Genomic DNA, 20,171 nt, shown 5'->3' with positions numbered 1-20,171 from the left:
GAAGTATGACCCTGAAAGTGTGGGCCAAGACAGGGACCAAGAGGGCAATGCAATCTATTCTGTCACCTGACTTCCTTGTCCTGCGAACTTGCTCCTCTGCTTGCCATGGCAGATTACCTCCCCAGTTGGGGGAACCAGGAGAAGGGCAGGCAGAACATGGGAGGACCTAGGCCATGAACCGATCTCGTAGAGATTCAATATCCAAGACCAAGAGGCATAATGGAAGCATTAGAAATCCAAAGGGTCTTTATTAGCTTGTTTGTTAACAGGTTCCCAGGGCGTTGCCTGGGCCCCAGTCAGGTACATAGATGCAAAGGCTCATAGACATTCTTTAGAGGGCTGAGCTCATCAGCCAGGATCATCATTTCAGTCAGCAGGGTGTCCAGCAGCCCGTAGACCTGAAAGAACGAAGCAGACATCACAGGCAAAGGTTTGCTTGCAGAAGACACCTATATATCAACTGTCCTACAAGAGAATGGATGGAGAGCCAAGAGTGTTTTCACACACCTATAATCCCACCTACTTGGAAGGCAGAGATGGGGAGGATTGCAGTTTGAGGCCAACTTGGGCAAAAAGTTAGTGGGATCTCATCTCAACCAACAAGCAAGGCATAATGGTGTATATCTGTGATCCCAGCAAGGGAAGCTTTAGGTAGGAAGATCACAGTCTTAGACTGACCCTGGGCAAAAACTCCAGACCCTATCCAAAAATAACCAAAATGAAAAAGGGCCAGGGGTGTGGCTCAAGTCGTAGAGTGCTTGCCTAGCAAGGATAAGGCCCTGAGTTCAAACCCTAGTACCTCAGGAAAAATAGAAAATAGATGGAGAAGGGGAAAATAAAGAGAGTTTGGGTAGAACTGGTTTTTTTGCAAATGTATTTTTCAGATCTAGGGTGGGCCTGAGCTTAGCCCCAATTCCATGCTGGACTCCTGGAGGCCATCACTCCTTCCTGTAGGATCACAGATTCACACACTGAAAGGTCTCTGAGACTGGACCCTCCAGTGGGGCTGGATCACACAAGTCTAAGCAAACTGATTTGGAATATCATAAAGCCAAGAAAGAGCTTAGACCCCATGAATCCTCAGAGCCCTTTAATTACTTTCCAAACCCCAGCAAACATCAGGAAGCTCAGTGATGTCACCAGCAGCAAATGGAACTTCTCATCAAATGAGATCCGGAGTGTGGCCACAATGTACAGTGATGTAAACCCAACTGCCCCTGTCACAGGAAGACAAAGCCTTACTATTAGCCACATTGACATATTGAATATGACTTAGAGGACCTCTCCTCTGATACCAAAAGATAAAAACAAAAACCCTAGATGAACCGCTAAGGGCCTGCTGCTTAAGAATAGTCCGGATGAAGTCTTTCCAGTAGATGCACTGTTGCTATCCCTTGAATGTGGTTGGTCCCCTCTGAAGCTCATCTTGAAATTTGATTCCCAATGTAAAGGTGTTGAGAGGTGGTGGGACTTTAGCCATGTTTGAGTCATGAGGGCCCCACCCTCAGGAAAGGACTAATGCCTTCAGGACAATGTGAGTTCCAGCAGGTTTTAGGAAGTGAGGCCATTCCTCACATGCCCACTTGCCCTTCTGCTTTCCACCATGAGTTGAAGCAGCATGGAGCCCTCCCTAGCACTCTGCTCTTGGACTTCCCTGCCTCCAGAACCATAAGCCAAAATAAACTTCTTTCCTTATAAGTCACCTGGCTTGTGGCATTTTGTTAAAGCAACAGAAAGCAGACTAAGACAACCCTACATGTATAAGTCTACCAGGGTGCACCTAACAGAGGGAGGCAGAAATGACAGAAAGAGAAGTGCTTCCTTCCTCTCTTCCTGCTTAGAGTCTGTTTTCCAAATGACAGCCAGAGCAGCCCTTGAAAGCTTAAGTCAGACCACATCACTCTTTCATGTAGAAGCCTGCATGACTTCTCAGCTCACTGAGAAAACCCCTAGTCCTTAAAAGATAAAAATTAAAAAAATTGAATGAAAAAAAAGAACCCAAGTCCTCACAATGGCCAGCAAGGGTCCACAAGGCCCCCCGAAGAACCTATGTGCAGCCTCCCTCTCAAGTCTGCCTGTTGCTTCCCTGGCCTGGGGCGTTCTTCTGGCCACCCTTCACCTCAGGTTTCCCTATGCTAGCTCACTGACAGCGCAGGCACATAGTGGTGGGATAAGTGGAATGAATGAGGCAGATATGAGGGAGGGATGACTGGCTCACTCTTCCTTTCACCTCCGTGTGCAGCCTCTGGGTGTATTTCTCCATGACCAGGGGATCCATGGGCTCCTGGGTAGGGGCGGTGGGATAAGATGCTGAAGGATCTTCTGAGGAAAGCCTGTCCCGACTTGAAGTTTTCATTACTTTCTTGTCATCCTTTGCCTTCTGCTTCTTGCTGTTGGCACGGTCCTGTTTGGAGAGATGGACACACATGGCGTTCCATAGTATCCAAGGTAGGTCCAGAACATTATCCACAGCAGCTCTCTGGGAGAGCTGGACATTGTGCTAGAGCAACCGCCCACCTTGCACAGCCCTTCCAGAGCCCTTCCCAGCCCCACCTAGGGCACAGCCCATGTCCCAGCATGCCTCTTTTCCTGGCATCTTGGCTCCTTTCTTGTCTTCTTTGTCTCTGGCTCCCAATTGCTTCTTTTCCTGGGATGCCCCTTTCCGCTCCTCCCTCCCAACTTTCCCAGCTGGCACCTTTATTTCTGTGATGGGAGATGACTTTTGATCTAAGGAAAGTGAGTGGAAGACAATGTAGCAGGCCCCCTGTGGCCCAGCTGACACTACAGGCTTATGATGATGCTGAAACAAGATGGGAAAATAAAGGGCAATGGCCTTGAGCCCTATTCTCAGCAGCTTTGGGAGAATTCCCACAGACCCCACCCCCCCGACCACTAGAGACACAGGACTGTGGGGCAGAGGCAAGAGACCTGGCTTCTAGTCCCAGCTCCACTATAGTCATTTAAATTCTCTGGGGTTCCACCTGAAAGACGAGGGGACTGATCTAAGGTGATTGCTAAGATAGCTTTCTTTGGTTCCCAAATCCTGACAGTAGAGAGAAGGGTGACAGGGGCCTACTCTGTGGGATCAACCTGGTAGAGTGTCTACTGTAGGGGGACAAATGGCCAAGGCACCACTGCTGTCTGGGCAGAGGGATGGGGAAGATGACACAGAGATGTGGCTGTAGAATGTCTGACCTTGCTCTTCAGGAATATCCAAATAGACCGTCTCCTTCTCGGGCAGGCCCAGCAGAGCCCTCAGCCACAGAGAATGGCTCACCAGGCTGTCAATCATATCTCGCCACAGCTGCAAACTAGAGGGCAAAGCACATTGGAAAAAGCCATCACTGTCCATTTGTCCTTGAACATGCAGAGGCCCAGGTGCCTCCCTACAAAGACCCTAGTGCCAAGAACTAACATGGAAATTCCACAGCACCAAGCAGCCCGTATCTTCTCCAGCAAGGTGCAAGCACTTAGATGGGGATTTGACTTCCCTGGGACAGTAGCCAAGAAAAGATGGTCCAAGACTAGGGTTAAGAGGCCATTATGAACTCAGTCCTACTTCAGAGTCTAAACTCCAGCTTGAAGCCATTGCTAGACTTGGGTACAGCCCCACTGGAAGGGATGAATGAGTCGTGTGCAAGACTTCCAGCATGAGGCTCTGGAAGCTGGGTTCTGAGGGTCTTTGCAAAAGGTCCCCAAGCCTATCCAAGCAAATTCCAAACAGACAGTGGGACATCTGACAACAGAGAAGTGAAGCTTTTAATGAATCTGCCTCTCTTCTCATCTCTTCTCCGTGCCTTCTGCTGTGTCCTGTTTTCATTCTTCTCATTGAGAAGGAGCAAGAGAAGAGGAAGGGGAAAAAGGCCAGGTATTTACTCTGCTGAGGCAGAGAGGAGCAGGATGCTGAGGGGATGCTGGGGCAAGTTCCAGAGCATGGAAGGCTTTCAGCATCTTTTAGCAACATGAGTTCAAGGGGCACTCAGCCTGTGAGTCCTACTATCCAGGAAACCTGACCAGGTACCATTAAGGGAAGGAACTCGATGACTCTCCTGGGAGTTCACCTACCACATCTGGTGCAGGAGGTCGGACTGCAATGGCCTTTGCTCCTGGCACAGCTCCAGGGCTGCCTCATTGAGCTGGATTAGGGCATCCTCTCTCTGGGGCTCTTCAGGGAGAGTCATCACTGCCTAGATAGGGTCATGGGCACCATGAGCAACTGCTCTGTGCTATGACTCCGAGGATCCCTGTGTCCTCTAGTGTCTGGAATGGTGAGATGGGTCAGGTAGTTGAGGACTAGGAACAAAGAGCCATGGAGTCTGTCTAGGATTCCTTCTGTGGGGGCCTGGGACCTCCCTGAGAAAACAATACCCATGAACCCCTTCTCCAAGGTTTTTCAGTGTCATAGTAGGAGAGGCTCTATAGCCACCATAGCCACCCGGGAAACCCACAAAAGTAGATTTGAACCAAAAGATGGCTTTCTCTGGGCCCTCAGAAGGTTTGGTCTCTTTTGCCAATGAGGTAAGGGAGGCTTCTTGGGCCTCCCTCATTGGTTCCACCACCCCCTTCCAGGTCTTGGAAACACCTGTCTGAAATCTTCCAAGCAGAGGTTCCACTCAGGCAGGGGCTCGGAAGGGCTCTTGGCACTGTCCACATCTGGGCTCTCCTCCACCAGGATCTCCTCCATGATGCTCTTCCGTGGAGAATTCTTGGGCTCCACTGCAAACTTCTGGGACAGGAAAAGATCTCGGCCTTCCGTCTGGGTCACATGCTCCTGCCATGCCAGTTGGTCAGCATTTGTTGAGGTCTTCCCCATATAGACTGACGGGACCATAACCCCTGGGGTCCTGGAGCCCTGGGGCTTCTCTTGGCTTAGCTGGGCCTCTTGGGTCTTGAGAGGCAGGATCATGTACTGGTGCCATAGTTGGTGCAGGTTTTGTACCACTTGATGTTGGTAATGCAGCTGCAGCCAAAGTGAGAGATGCCAAGTGAGGGGGAGGCTGGCCAGTGCACCCTAAGCCCATGCCAGCCAACGGAAGTTTCTCCCATTGCCCCGAGGGCCCTGACTAGGAGGCAGAAATGAAGCCAGTGGCAGTGGCCAGGACCAGAGGGACTCCCAACTTCCCCTTTAACCTGAGCATCTCCAACTTAAGAGATTTTTTTCTTTTCTTTTCTTTTCTTTTTTTTTTTGGTGGTGGGGGATACTTCCAAAGAAAGGCTGTGTTTGAATGAAGGAGTTTGTGACACTCTGTTCCCACTAAGCATCTGCTGGCTACCTAACTTGGGCACGTTCTTTAACCTCTCTGTGCCTTGCTCTCCTGTTTCAAATAGGAATATAAAAAGTACCCTTATTTCATAGAACCACTGTGAGGGGAAAGTGAGTTACCCATGAAAGACACTCAAAACAGGTCCTGGCACATTGAAGGGTTTACTACTAAAATCACTCAGGGCCATACCTGGGGATGCCTGTGTTGGAACAAGTCCTCCTCAGTGAGATAGGCATCCACAGGTGATAGCATGCGCTCTGGGGTCGAGATCCCCCTTAGCAGTTCTTGTACCACGCTCTGCACGATGGTGACCGCCTCACGGGCAGCCAGCTTGTTCTGGGGAAGGAAAAGTGGCACAACATGGCAGCCCAGACTCTCAGCACCCATGCATCCTCCAGGAAGCCTGATACCTTGAACTTTGGACCTTCCTGCCTTTGTCTATGACTCACTTACACACACACACCCCTATTCCAAGACTCAAAAACCTCTGGGTCTGTCAAAACACCCTTGTTCTCCAAAAGAAGAGGATCTGGGGGCCAGTCCCAGAGCAGAGCTGCTCCTGCATGGGATTTAGATTTCCCCCAGATAGGAGGAAGGGGACGGGTCACCAACACACCATTTGGGCATTGCTGAGAATGGTGGTAAACTTTCACCTGGCTTGGCCACACAGTCAGGGTCACAGAACCCCAGGAGAAGGGCATCTCTCAAAGCATCACTCCAATAATCAGCAAGGAAAGCAAACCTGACATCAATCAAAGCTATCTTTGATCATTGCTAGTTGAGCCCCAGTTGAAACAGCTGGCTATATCTTTGGGGTCACAGTGAACACAAATGCACAGTTTTCCCCACGAGATGAGATGGAGGCAGTCAGATGAGACTGACTGGAGGCAGCAATTCCCAGCTCCCACCACACTCACTCCCACTCCAGGAGTGGGCTGGTGAGATGGGCTATTTAAATTGTTGTCTCTGGTTTGGAAGTCTTACCATGTAAATGCCATTCTAGTGCACAGTACCAGACAGCAAAGAACAAATGCCAACACCGAAGGGGCACGTGATCTGTTTGGATTCTTGTAAGTACTTCCATACCTTCTGCATCTCAGGGCTCCATTTCATTCCTTTCTAACCCAGTGGGGGTTGTGCATGGTGGGTCTGCAAGTTGCCCTGCCCTAGCCCAGCTGTCTATCTTCTATATCATAAAGCCCTCTGAAGAGTTTGTTGAGCAAGAATAGTTACCTGTTTGTGAAAAATTCACCCTGTAGGCTGGGAGAAATAAGATACTCAAAGGCACTACCAGAAAGAACATCAGGGTAACAGATCTGGTATCTCCTGGGGCTGAAGTCCTGGGTCCCTTACCTCCAGCAATATCCTGTCATCCTTAAAAATGTCCTGGGCCAATGAGACTGCATAGAGATTGACCTGTAGAAGAGCACCTCCCAGGAGGGTGGGGTGGGTTCCAAACTCCCAGGATTCCCTGAAGATCCCAGCCTTCGAAGACTTGAAGAAGAAGGTGAAGTTTTTTGTTTCTCCAGGCAGAATCACACCTGAGAGGACAGAGGCAGTGGTTTTCAATAAGGAGAAGCTGGCCAAGACCCAAGCCTGCATGTGGAAAGTTAACTGAGCCCTAAGCTAAGCACATATATTAGCTGTGACCTAGCTCTGGTGACCAACCATCCAGAACTGAGAGGTTTCCTAGAATGTGTGGCTTTGAGTGCTAAAGCTGGGAGAGTTACAGGCAAACAGGGAATGGTTAGCCATCCTAGCTCTGTGCCATAAGCAAATGAGCCCCTAGAAATCTTCTGCTACCTGGCAGCTCACTGCTTTTGGTCTCAAGAGTTCTAGCATTTCCTCAACAGACACAAATAGTTAGACCACACACACTTCACAGTAGAAATGGGAGAGACAAGGCCCAGAGGAGAGGCTCAAACTTGGAAGAGTTTGGAACTGACTAGATGCTGGTGTCTCTCAGACACAGAGGTACAAAAGCAGGAGCCAGTGAGATCAGCTTCTAGGTACCTTCCCGGTTGTTAAAGTAAAACCGCTGTGTCCTGTTTCTCTTCAGGCTTTGGAAAGAATCTAGCTGGGGCTGCCGTCGCCAGTCGTACCAAATGGCCACAGTGCCATTATTGACCACGGTCAGGTCTGAAGATGTTTTCTCCCCTTCCAGGGTTTCAAAGGTCAAGCGAGCACCAATTCCGACATTCCTCTGGGAAGGAGGGAGGTAGGAGAGCTGTCCAAGCTGGAGGCCCTTGCCTAGGGTCACCAGTTTGCCTGAGATTCCTCTGGTTTTATGCTGAAATTCCCAGGTCCCAGGTCCCAGCTCCCCAGGACCTGGCCACCCTCAGGGTGGTGTCAAATCCCAATAGTGGCTATCTCTGAAGTTATAATCAATAGTAAGAAGGTAGGTTTTATGCCTAATGAACATTTCTGCTCCCTTACATCTGAAGACTATTTTAGAATCTTCTTAAATCCCTAGCTGCATAGGAAAGTTTGCTCATTTGCCTGTTTGGGGGCTAAGTACAAACTAGGTAGCTTGTGACACTCTCTTTGCAGCCTCGTGATTTTATTCTTGTTCAGGTGAGTGTTGCTGTTACCATTTTCAGACATGCTGAATGTGTGACCAGATAAAAACACAAACAGGAGGCTGTGTGGGGCTCCTTGTGACTACCACGGTCACCTTGGGGCGGTACCCATGAGGGAGGTCCCTCCAGCAGGTGAGTGAAGGTGAAGGCGGGTTTACCTTGCCCTCTGGGTTACTGCCTCTGATCCAGAAAGCTGGCTTCCCACAGAACAGCAGAGAAGGGCCAAGAATAGGCATGGAGGCTGTATCAGGGTAACTGGTCAATAATTCTCTGTAAGAAAAACCAATGACTTATTTTCCTGTTGGGTGCACAGTCAAGGCCACATGGAACCCATGGAAACAGCTGCCAAAAAGACTAAGACATGACTAGCTCTGCCCTGCAGTGGCAATGTCATCAGCCAGGCTCTCAGTTTCTTCCTGATCCATTCCTTGAGGCAAGGCGGGAGCTTGTTAGGAATGGCCAGCATGGTTCTGGAGGACCCATTTAACTAGCAAAACAATGTCTGGGCAATCCCCATTAGACAATGGTTGGAAAGAGGAAGATGGGAGCAGGAAAGCTAGTGCAGGTACTGGAATGGGCTAGTGGAGGGGGCAATAGCCACCCCAGAGGCTAGGATGGAGGCAGCCTCAGTTTGAGGAGAGAAGCCTGCCCATTAACACTTGTGGGCTCTGAAAAGCCACACCCTCCGGCCACTCTCCCTGGGGCCCAGGCTCCACTCACTCTTTGTCTTCAGAGGAGCTTTCCTGGCTCTTTTCAAAAATTGTACAATCTTCCACACTGACTGATGAGAAGGGCTGCCCTCGGCCCACCACCTCCAGGCCGTCAATATCCTTAGAGGGACAGAGAGGAAAGATTAGCTGACTGAAGGCAGGTACCACCCTAAGGCCCTCAGACGGGGGCATGGAGGTGTTACTAACCTGCTGGCTAAAATCCAGATCAGCCATGATGCTCTGTAGCTCCTTGCGGCGATAGATCAGAAACAGACTCCGGTCCCAGGTGTAACGATACCAAGCATCCTTCTTGGCTAGTAATCCTAGAGCGGGGTCCAAGGACCCTCAGCACAGGCTGCACCATCCCCGTTCTCCACCCACTGCCCATGGGGCCCTGAGAACACCCATCCCAACACACTGCTGAGAAGGATGGAAAACAAAGCTTCCCTAGGGGCAGCTTTCTCCTGCCCCACACCTCCTCAGCAGCCCTACACAGGACTCCCGCAAAATCAGCTTCCAAACAGCTAAATCTCTGAATTGCAATCAAACAATGGACCTGGACTTCTTAACACACATTGTGTCTCATTGGACCCTCTCGCAACCCTGAGTAGTCTACGCTTGGACAACCAAGAACCAGAAGGGTCAAATGTCTCACTGGAGTTCAAAAAGCCAACATGTAAGACCTAAACCCAGTCAGGCCAGTAGGCTCTAAAGTATGGCTGCCCAGGTGTGTCACTTCAAATTTTCTAGATGCCACATTGAAAAGGTAAAAAGAAAGAGGTGAGACTCATTTTAATATTGTTTGTTTAATTCAATATATCAAAACTATTATCATTTGAACATATAATCAATATAAAAATGATTAATAGAATCCTTTTTTTTTCCAAACTAGTTTTCAAAATATAGTTTACACTTGCAGCTGGTCTCCATACAGACTGGCATATTCCAGGTACACAGCAGCTGCATGTGGCTCAGGCTGCTGACTGAACAGTGTAGCTCCTACCCTGCCTTCCCTACCATTTCTGTCACTGTTTTGCTGAAAGGGGAACTGGATCTCAGGAAGGGTCTGCCACTCACCCAAGGCCTCACTGAACCAGGACTTAATCCCAGGTCTGTCTCACAGAGACCCATGCTGGTACCACTACATGGCCCTGCCTCCTGCACTGGGCACAGATGCTAGGTGCTTTACAGCCCCGTTCCTCACCCGTCTCCACCTGGATAGAGTGGGGCTTCCTGATGCGAGTGATAGGTTCCATGAGGCCACATTGAGTTTTTGTCTTGGTCATGATCAGACCTGTCATCTCATCTCCCAAACATTCCAATGGACTCCAGAACCCAATGGTGTCCTTAAAGTCCTGGCAAGGAAGGACAGAACAGTGAGGTCACCTTCAACACTCAGCCAGAGGCTAGTGGGGACCTAGAAAGACAAGAGCACCACGGAACACAGATGCTCCTTCTGGGGATCCATTGCTGCCCTGATGGCAGAAGAGAAGCAGAATGTTTTCAGGATGTCCTACTGTAGCCTTTCCACTCCCCAGAAAGACAGTGTGGACTGGTCCAGGCACTCACTGATGTACTAGGACAAAGCACAGAACCTGGGGTAGACAGAAAGCTGGAGTCTAAACCTTTAGGAGACAAACACTAAGAGTTTTGTAATAATTCAGTATCACACTGACTGCCAGGGATCACTACAGGTTGAATTATTAAATACCCAATAATAGAATTTTTTTTTTCCTCTAGTTGCTGGTCCCCTTCCAATAATAGAATTTAGTGACGTTCCCAAGGGCTTAACAAGGCTTTGCAATGGATAGATTTCTTTTTCTCTCCAACTGTGAAACTTGAGCCAAACCAGCCCTGTGCCCAGGCCTCCACCCCGAGCCCAGGGTTCTTGGGAACAGTGTCCTCACATTCCCATCACGCTGTCTTGGGAGTGTACGGTTAATGAGCTCCCGCTCCTCCTGGATCCTTCTGTAGGTCTCACCAGTGTGCATCAGAAGCTCCCCAACCGGCTTCTTCAGGTGCTCTAGGGAGTGAGAGACAAGAACGTAGCTGTTCCCCCAAAACAGAATCCACGGGCCCTGCGCCACAAGAATGTGGCTGAAATCAGAGGGGGTGATTTGGGTATCCATTGAGCTTTAATGAAAAGAAGCTCTTGGGAATGAGAAGCCCAAATGTGACCAGCTCAGGTCCAGGCTCTGCACAGGTGAGGGAGAGAAGAAAAACACAACAGAGCCTCCATGCCAGATGGAGGCCAGGCATGGGGCCCTGTCTGCTCTGCTCACCACTGAGGGCTTCCTGCTGCTTCTTCCGCAGGGTGAGATGATGCTGCCAGTTTTTCAGAAAGTTGTGCTGAGGAGGTGGGGCCCAGGGAGGTCTCTTCTTTTCCTTTGGGGCCCTTTGCTTTGGCTCTTCTTTAGCTGTGATGAAGGTCATCAGGCAGGGTTGGGTCTGTATCAGCTCCGCCAGCTGAAAAGTACAACATGGACAGGTGGAAAGTGGGAGGATGCTCTAACCTGGAGCCCACCAGGTTTCTGGAGGCCTAAGGCTCTGCTCTTGTCCCACTCGGCTAAGAATCCCGCCTCTCTTTCAGGACCACAGGGTGGTAAACGTCAGAAAACAAATCACAGAAAAGAGGTGGTGGGGAGGTGGCAGCAGCTGTCAGCCCCCTCTCCCAGAAATCTCTCTAAGATTGTGGCACTCTTCCTCACAACTGATGCTAATTGTGCCTTCTGCTAGGATGATAGAGCCATTTTTACATGACCCCCGGGCTGCCTCGCACCAATGAGAGTGAAGGATATGAGAGACAGAGAAGTACTGCATGATGGGAAGATCACTCTGGGAGCAGTGGGAAGCCACTTTTCTCCATGAGGACAAGAGGCCAGTCTCTAAAAAAGGGGAAGTGAAGCCAGCACAGAGCAGCAGAGGGCAATGAGGACCCAGAGTTCTGATGCCTTTCTGGGTTCTGCCTACCCAGACCCAGGTTCCATGAGACAAGCCCTGTATGCCTTATAGTAAATCCTACAATTCCTTTAAACTGAAGCCAGCTTCAATTGGCTTCTGTGACTTACAATTGAAGCATGTCACTCTGGGAGGGTCACTTATCATCTCAGACTCAAGGCCCAGAGACCAGACCCTCTTTAATTCTCTTCTGCTTGGCTCTGCTGGTGGCGGACTGAAATGGTTTTGGTGGCTTCTCTCAGCCAGGCAGCTCTGTAGACAAACCTGGGTGTTCCCTCGAGCAACTGCAATTCTCTTAAAGTCCTGGAGACTCCCCAAGATGTGGTGAGGCAGGATCTGGTCACTGCTATCGAAGTTGTCACCAGGACCTGAGAGGAAAAGAGGGAGTAGTTGTAAACTACTGAAGGGGTGACTTTCTGATGAAGACTGGGCTTTCTCTCGAGGCAGACCCACACATTCAAAACCCAGTGGTGCCAGGATCAAAACTAGCCATACCAGAATAGTCCAGGGGCTTTGTGGCTGCATCTGGATTAGCAGGATGTGCTACCAAGTGACAGACCTTCCTTCGAGGATCCTTGGGTTTGAGCTTACGAATGATAAATTTCTGAGTAATAACAGGCCTGTCTTGTGTTTCAGTAAGCCGAGGAATGTGTTGCTGAAAAGAAACGACAGAGAATTCCACCTGAGATGGGGAGGAGGAAGAGCTCCACCCACCTCCTCTGCCCCAGATCTTGGTGGAATTCCTGAAGGCTGACACATCTGCCTCCCCAGCTCCATCCATATGTCCTGTTGAAGAAATGCCTGTCTAACACACATGAGACTAAGGAGCCCACTGGAGGGACAAAAATAACATCGGATGCCTCTGGACAGTTCAAGGGAGAATGACTGACGGGTAAAGCAGGGGAGTGGGGCTTAGCAGCATTATCCACAGAAGCCTGTGCTTCTGAAACTCATATTCCCACCTGTGAAATGGGCATAATGGCTTGCCTCTGGGAAGCAAGGTAGCTCATTAGTACAGTGGCCTCTGTGGTTCTACACAAATCTCAGAAATGTGAAAACAAACAACACAGTAAATTCCTTTAGCTGCTAAAGCGAAAAGAATTTGTGTTCAATGACTTTTTTCCACAGAATTAGACACTCCCTCTAGGTAGAGAGCCAATGGAGAGACTTTGGCATGGCTGACATTCTAGACCACAAAGGTTGGCAGGGAAAAGGGGTCTGCTGTAAGGGAACCCTGGATTTCACCCTTACCTTCTTCAAGTCTTCCCTCTTAATGGCTAATGCAAGAATGTCATCTCCTTGTAGGACATTACTAATAGGCTCCGTCTCTTCCTGAATGGGGGGCGTGGGCTGTTCAGCTGTCTTTGCCCGCTTCTTTTCTGAAGAGAACCAGAATGTTAGATGTGCTCCAAGAGCTTTCTGTAGATGTAAATACATAAATAAAACTATAAACCTAGGGCTGGGGATACAGCTCAGTGATAGAGCATTTGCCTAGTATGTGTGAGGCAGCTAGGTCCTGGGTTCAATCCCTAACACTGCAAGAAAAACAAAGAAATAGCCAGGTATAGTGGCACACTCCTGTAATCTCAGTACTCAGGAGGCTGCAGCAGGAGGATGATATAACACAGGCAAGTGGAGGGTGGGAGGAAGCTCTGATCCGGGACCCAGCAAGAACAACCTGGGCTACACAGTGAGACCTTATCTCAACCAACCAACCAACAAACAAATCCATATTAGACTTCATCATAAGGGGCCAGGCTGGCCATCTGGACAGGACAGCAGAGGCTGCCACTGTGGTTCAGGAAGCACCTTGCTGGGGTGATAGGAGTTCTCTCATAAGGGTCCCCATGCCCACTGCCCCTGGTGTACCACAATGACTGAAGCTTCTGTAGCCAGAACTGAGATCAAAAGATGTTCCATTTCAGGCTGTATTTATAAGCTAGACAACCTTAGGTACGCATCACTTAACCTTTCTGGGCCCTCATCTTCCATTTGTAAAAAGAAGAAGTTGACCTAAATCAACAGCTCCCAAATATTAGCTTCAGTATCTTCTTGGGGAGACCTTTACAAATATAGCTTCCTGGCTACTGTGCAGAGCCAAGGAATTTGAAGAATTAAATCCTGGGATTCTGGTGCACAGTGGTTTGGCAGTAGGGGGGTCCAAACTCAGGGCCGCATGCTTTAACTAGACAGGCACACTACTACTTGAGCCGCTTTGCCAGCTGGTTTGGGACAACTGGAGTAGATGCTCCCTCAGTCTCCTCCAGTGCTGGTACTGACCTGTTTTGGGTGAAGGCATCAGTTTTCTCAAGACACTGGTTAAATGCAGATGCTTCGGGGGGAAACAGCACATTCACCACTGACCACTTATTTCATATCATTTCATTCAATAACTACTGTGTAAGTAGCTTCCATGCCTCGGGCACTGTGCTAGGTTCTGGGGGACTAGGCAGAGTCTCAGTCTTTGAAGACTGGGGTGAAGACACCCACAAGGAAAGAAACAAGACTGTCAAAACAGACGGAGCTCAGGGCACTAGGGAGGCACCCGGGGGCCCCAGCCTAGTCCATGGGGTTGTGAGGGAAGCTTCCTAAGGACATGATGCTTAAGTTAAGAATGAAAGGATGAAGAGAAGCCCAGAAAGGGAGATGGCATTGCAGAGCAAGCGTTCCAAGGGGAACAGCGTCTATAGGCCTAGAGGCAAGGGAGAAGGGAGCACACCCTAGAACTCAAGTCATGTGTGTTGTTTTCTCCACATAGCTAGTAAGTGATCAAAGCATGTGTTTTAAAACAGCTGGAGTGTCCTGAGGTAGGAGGCGGGAAGCAGAAGGGAGAGGGAAATAGGGCATATATCACCAAGAACTTAGAGAGCCAAAGGACTTTGATCTCTATCCTGTGGGAAGTGGCAACACAGGGATGGCCTAGGGGCTGTGAGATTGAGGACCAGATCATTTAAGAGTCTACAGTAATGAAGTGATCGATGGCAGTGACTCATGTGACCGGAGAAAAGGGGAGAGATCAGAGCCTTTGTCTCTCAAGTGGCAGCCAGGGTGCAGGACTCTGACAACGTATGAGGCAGAAGAGGCCTCTCTCTGACCAGGACACTCTTCGCTTGCCTTCCAAGAGGAGGCTTAGCCATGTCACACATATGTCTTGTTTCTCTGGCTGGTAATCCCATCTTTTTCCCTCTGGTTCAGTACAGTTTAATGTAAGGCCCTTGACAAAACAGTAGAAAGAAAACTAAGCCCTGCCTTCAGGGCATTTAAAAGAAAACTTGGTTTTATCTATTGCTTCTCAAAGTGCCCTAATCTTTTATTTTAAAGACTATTTTTATTGCTGTATTGCAATTGTAGAAAATATGGGTTTCATTATGACATTTTCATACAAATGTGTCCTAATCTTTAAGAGACCATCACTAAAACATCAAGGCAGGGGTTTTGGTAAACAAAATCAAACTATTTTTTAAGGAAGTATCCACATAGTGACCAAAAAAAAAAAAAAAAGTCAGAATCATTCCAAATGTAACTCTAAGCTCAGGCTATCAGCCACAGTCCATCTCCTCCACAGAGGGAGCTTCCACAGCAGCTCAGGACTATCTGTCCACTAAACACAGGCACACGCACGCGCACATACATATAGGGCCCAGTGGCTTGACATCCTAGTCTGATCTGCCGCCATGTGTGGAGATACAACCTTGGGTTTTAAATTTTCTTTCTTCTTATTCTTCTTCTCCTCCTTCTGCTGCTCCTGCTCCTTCTCCTCCTCCTTCATTTTGTTTTTGTGAGATAGGGTCCTGCTTTATATCCCAGGCTGGCCTCCAACTCTTGGATCTTCCTGCCTCTTCCTCCTGAGAACTAGGACTACAGGTATGCACCACAACACCCACCTTGGGTTAATTTCTACTTCTCTCTCCCTTCTGCACTCATCAAAGAGAATTGGTAGCAGCTGAAGGTCTGCGTTTATGAACATGTTGGTTTTCTCTCCCAGGACATTTGTTTCTTCTGTCCATTACCTTGGTTGGTCTACATCTTCCCAAGGGACTAAACATCTCCAGGTGTGTTTTCCACTGGTGGGAGTAGAATTACCATGTGTAAATACAAACTTTTGACATTGGGAGTCAAAGCTCCCATTCCCTTTTAGCGATACAGAAACTGATTTATCATGCTTCATTGAGATTGAAGCAGCCTGGTCTGAGGTTTTTCTGGGATTTTTTTTCAGTTCTGGGGTTGAATTTAGGGCCTGTGCTTGCTAGACAAGCACTACTACTTAAGCCACATACGAAGCCCTGCCCCCTTTGATTTGCTTTCATTCTTTGTTTTTTGTATAGGGTCTTGAGATCCTCCCACGTAGCTGGGATTAAGGATTCATGCTGCCATGAGATAATTATCTTGAATGGACTACAATAAATATTGTTACAACATACAGTTAGGAGATGGTGTGTTCTGGTTAACAAACTATTCATTGAAATGATATATACATTTAAAGTTAAATTCATCCTGCAGAATATTCACTAAGCACTTTCTATGTCTATAAACGACAGGGGAGATGATATAATAGGTTATGACGTATGGCTCCTTCTCTTGTCAGATGGAAAAATGCAACAGACAGAAACACTCAGTAATCTTAGCAACATAGGTGCCTGCATGAAAAGCACTCACAGTATGTCTGGTTAGACATCAAAGAAGGGACAGCCAGGCAGGTCAGGGTTTTGGGCTGCAGAGACAGATTCTCAGGTGAAGAGGGGAGAGGAAGGCTTTGCACAGGTAGAGACACAAATGGACATGTTCCAAGAGAGGCCACAGTTGGAGTGCAGAGGGAGCAGGGCTGAGCATGGCAGGTGTGTGGCACAGTGACATGGAAGGCTTGCTGGGAAGGTGGGGGCACTGCTGGGGATGAAGGAAGTCAGGGCATGGTGGCTTTGTGAAGTCCAGCTCAGGCATCTGATCCTTGGTACAAGAGAGGGAAGTAATGACAGTGGCATTTCAGGGAGACCAGGGAGGAAGGAGAGCCCCCAGGGTAGGGGATATTTCCAGGCTGGCTGTACAACTCCACAGGGTGGAGGTATGTCACTACCACTCTTTCTTGTTCTTTGTTCTGGAAATGCAAGCTGAGTGGGTCTACTGGTGGACCACAGAGCTGGCATTTCTCCATCTGTCCTGATAGCTGAGGGGTCAAAGAGACTAGCTTGCACAGGGCAGTCAGGTGACACTTTTGCAACGAAGCCAAGCAGCTAGAAGCAAGGTGCTCAGGCTGGGGGCCAGGGGAGAGGAAACTATGGAGGAAGAAAGCTGGATTTTATTTCTCTGCTTCATGTTTAATCTAAATGTTATTCTTTATTTCTTTTTTTTTGTGGTGCTGGGATTTGAACTCAGGGCTTCACACTGGCTAGGCAGGTGCTCTACCACTTGAGCCATTCTGCCAGCCCCTAAGTGTTATTGTTTTAGTGTTGATGAAAGTCTTTGAGAAACTGACCTCAAAGTTGAGCTGGAAAACCAAGGCAGGGACTGTCCCCACCAAGGCAAGAGTGTTAATTGGTGGAAAAAGGGGAATTTGGTACTGCTAGGAGTCTTCCCTGTTTCTTAGCAACAAGACCAAGGAGAAACCTGGGACTCAAGAGGGCTCTCGGATCCCTACATGGGTTTCCAGACACCACTTTTTAATGTCTTTTTGCTCATGATTCAGAAACCTCAGGGAAATGTAACACAAACAAGGTTACATTTGTCTGTTGGCAGCATTATATTAAGGAAGGGGCAAGCATTCTCCTATCATACTAGAGGCCTCCCTGAGAAGACTGAGCAAAAACCATCTTGCATATTAAATACTTTGTTTCTCTCCCTCCTCACACTGGTCTGTGTTCTTAACTCAAGGGCTATTTAACAAACTGAATTTTCCCATTAAAAACATACACGCAGTAAAAACAAAACAAAAAAAACCTTCCCTTGATTTATTTACAGCAGAAAGTTCAAACCTGATTGAGACAGTACAGAAACTAAGTGAGCAGGAGGCAGTGGCTAGGAAAGCCCTTGACTGCCCTTGGGAAAGAGAACTAGACTCCCCCCCCTACCCTCCCCCCCCCGCCCTCTTAACTATTAAAAAGTATGTTATGAAACAGCATCAGCTTTTTATACTATCAAGGAGCATAAAAGAAACTCATACTGAAAAGCAACTGGCTCCTGGTGGTTTTCCAGATGACCTCACTGACTCAGGGCCTGTCCCTCCCCTCACATTGTGCTTCTACCATGCCTCTGAGGCGTCGACCCCCCCAAGGCCTGAAAGAACACACTCAGACTTTCTGGTCTTGCATGTGAAACCCTTTCACCTGTGCAGGCATTTCTGGCTCCCATGTTCATAGGTCCATGAACTCATACTGCTCCCTGAACCCAGAGAAGCAAATTATTTTGCTGGTGATTGAACCCAGGGCTATGCATTTGCCAGGCAAGCACTCTACAACTGAGCTACATCTCCAGCCTTTTTTTTCCCCCCTGATCTGCCATAAATGTCACTTTCTTCTGCAGAAAACCTTTCCCCCTAAGTCTACCATCCAAGCCGTGGGTCAGGTGCTCTGAGTAACATAGACCCCAGGGACGTCCATATCACAGTATTTATACTGCATTTGAGTGTTTGTCCAGGTCTTCATGAGACTGAGTTTCTTGAGGGCTGGAGTCACACACACTTAATACCAATAACCTTGTTGCCCAGCACAATATCCACACACAGCAGGCACTCAGTAAATGAAAACAGGGCCGGGGTGTGGGGGGGGGGCAGGGTAGCTGCGCGGTAGAGCTCTTGCTTAGCATGTGCAAGACCCTGGGTTCAATTTCCAGCACCACAAAAAAAGAAAATCAAAGAGTTAGTGAGTTGCAAATGGGAATGTGGAAGCAAGCATGTTTAGTGACTCCAGGATGAACAAGCTAGACAAGTGTTCTACGGCTAGAAAGGGCAGGTAGTAGGAAAAGGCAGCATGAAACAGAACTAAACAAGCTAGACATTTCTTCTGGATTTTTCCAGTAGGACTCTTAGGTGATTCCCCCACCCCCTAGGACCTCATCAAAGTGGTTGGTTTCATCACCTCAACATGTTTTTTTTTTGGACTGTTTCCTGAATTCCTCTTCCCAAGGACCCAATTTCCTGGCTCCTCTGGTTTCCTGATTCCTGGGCACCTCACCCAGTTCAGGGATCCCGCCTCCTGAGGGCCAACCATGTGGTTAGAGGTAGCAGTCTTACTCTTCCTGCCCAAGGCCATCTCCCCAGTCATGACCCCTGAAGGCCTTCTGAGTCCCCCACTTGCTATGTCCCCATCCCCAAGGCCCAGTGCACTATGCCTCCTCCTCTGGGAGGTCTCTGTCTTGTCCATCATCCTTAAGGTTCCTGTGTCCTGTACCCCATTTCCCAGTGATCTTCACTTCCGTCCCTGGTGTTACTCCCATTCTCCAGGCCCTGTCTTGAACCCCACCCAAGCATCCCTGTTGGATCTTCCTGATCACCCAAGGCAGCCAGCGCCAACCTCTGATGGTCTCTGCGACCTCCAAAAACCTGCTTGCTGGCAATCTGATGCGGTGTTCCCTCCTAATAGTCTTCATGGTGCCGCCCCTGGCTGCGAGCGTGGTCCTGCGCCACCGCGCCCCCGAGACAACCGCGCTGCGCTGCACCCCACGCGACCCCGCCCTCCAGCGGCCGCCGCGGCGTCCATAGCAACCAGCGCCCCGCGCGGGGGCGCGCACCCACCGAACGTCTTAGTCAGTGACTGCTTGCTAGCCATCTTTTTCATCAGGCTGGCACACGCTCGCCACTGGCGCCTCCTCCCTCGCGTAAACCACGAGAAGGTCCCGGGTCCGGACCGTGACGTCACAAGCGGCTTGAGCGAGCGCCGTGACGCCAAGGGCCAGGCCCAGCAGGGACGAGAGCCGCACAGTGTGTGCGCTGCAGGAGCGGCTAAGGCGGGGGCAATGGGTTTTCCCGCCCGCGCGATGCTGCTATAATAGGCGATGGGGCGGGGGTGTCACGACTGCGGATCGCAACCCCGACCTTCCCCTACTTCCCCGATGCCCGCCACAACCTGCTGACCGGCCTTCCGCTTTCCCCCCCAGCCCGTCCCACCCCACCCCCGGCCTACCCCCTCCTCCCCCCCCCGCACCCCCACCCCCCACCTACCCCTCTCCTCCCGCCCCAGCTGCCGAAGGGATAGCGCTTCTCAGGCTGTGCTGCCAACCCCTGAATTGCTTCCCCTGGAGTTCAGGTGCCCTGCCCATCGCGCGGCCTTCCATCACTTCCCAGACCAGCCACCCAGACTTCACCCAGACTTAGAGGGTCTCCTTTGCCCCTCTCAGGCCTTGCAGACGCTACCTTTGCTTTCCCAACAAAGTAGCTTCTCTGTGACCTCAAATTTATAAGTGCACCTGCTTTATTCGTGTGTGTGTGTGTGTGTGTGTGTGTGTGTGTGTTCCAGAGCCCTAGTGCATTCTGGAATTATCCTATTTATGACGATGCCTGTTGTCAAACAGGCCAGAATGTAAGCTCCAGGAGAGTAGGGACTGCCTGTCTCTTGCCGCTCCCAGAACCCGACGTTTACTATAGAGCTGTAGCTCCGTAAGTTACAATGGCCTCACAGGGCCATTGTAAACTGACGGAATTAGTATGCATTTAACTCACCCAACACACTGCT

General features: G+C 49.5%; 1 protein-coding gene across 1 annotated transcript; it reads right to left on the bottom strand.

Annotated features, from left to right (window-relative positions):
- Positions 1-243: 243 nt before the first annotated feature.
- Positions 244-19,121, bottom strand: Mycbpap (MYCBP associated protein). The gene is made up of 19 exons (XM_074046006.1): positions 19,014-19,121; positions 12,763-12,890; positions 12,007-12,166; positions 11,776-11,879; positions 10,836-11,019; positions 10,461-10,576; positions 9,758-9,908; positions 8,761-8,876; positions 8,564-8,673; positions 8,002-8,113; positions 7,278-7,467; positions 6,618-6,805; positions 5,454-5,600; positions 4,583-4,960; positions 4,066-4,187; positions 3,196-3,311; positions 2,582-2,727; positions 2,231-2,404; positions 244-398 (listed from the first exon to the last, which is right to left on the bottom strand). The coding sequence occupies exons 1-19, from the start codon at positions 19,087-19,089 to the stop codon at positions 297-299; spliced, it is 2,820 nt and encodes a 939-aa protein (XP_073902107.1). The 5' UTR covers positions 19,090-19,121; the 3' UTR covers positions 244-296.
- Positions 19,122-20,171: the final 1,050 nt, after the last annotated feature.

This window comes from Castor canadensis, chromosome 11, assembly GCF_047511655.1.
Source record: "Castor canadensis chromosome 11, mCasCan1.hap1v2, whole genome shotgun sequence".
NCBI classification, from domain to species: domain Eukaryota; kingdom Metazoa; phylum Chordata; class Mammalia; order Rodentia; family Castoridae; genus Castor; species Castor canadensis.
The sequence above is the reverse complement of the archived record's forward strand: the minus strand, read 5'-3'. Positions and strand labels throughout refer to the sequence as shown.

Bases quoted from the DNA above. Each gene is read 5' to 3' on its own strand.
- Mycbpap (XM_074046006.1), bottom strand. From the start codon at position 19,089: ATGAAGACTATTAGGAGGGAACACCGCATCAGATTGCCAGCAAGCAGG. The intron at 12,167-12,762 runs GTAAGGGTGAAA...GTTTCTTTTCAG, and splicing joins AGAGGGAAGACTTGAAGAAG to CAACACATTCCTCGGCTTAC. The intron at 2,405-2,581 runs GCATGCTGGGAC...CTCTCCAAACAG, and splicing joins CCAAGATGCCAGGAAAAGAG to GACCGTGCCAACAGCAAGAA.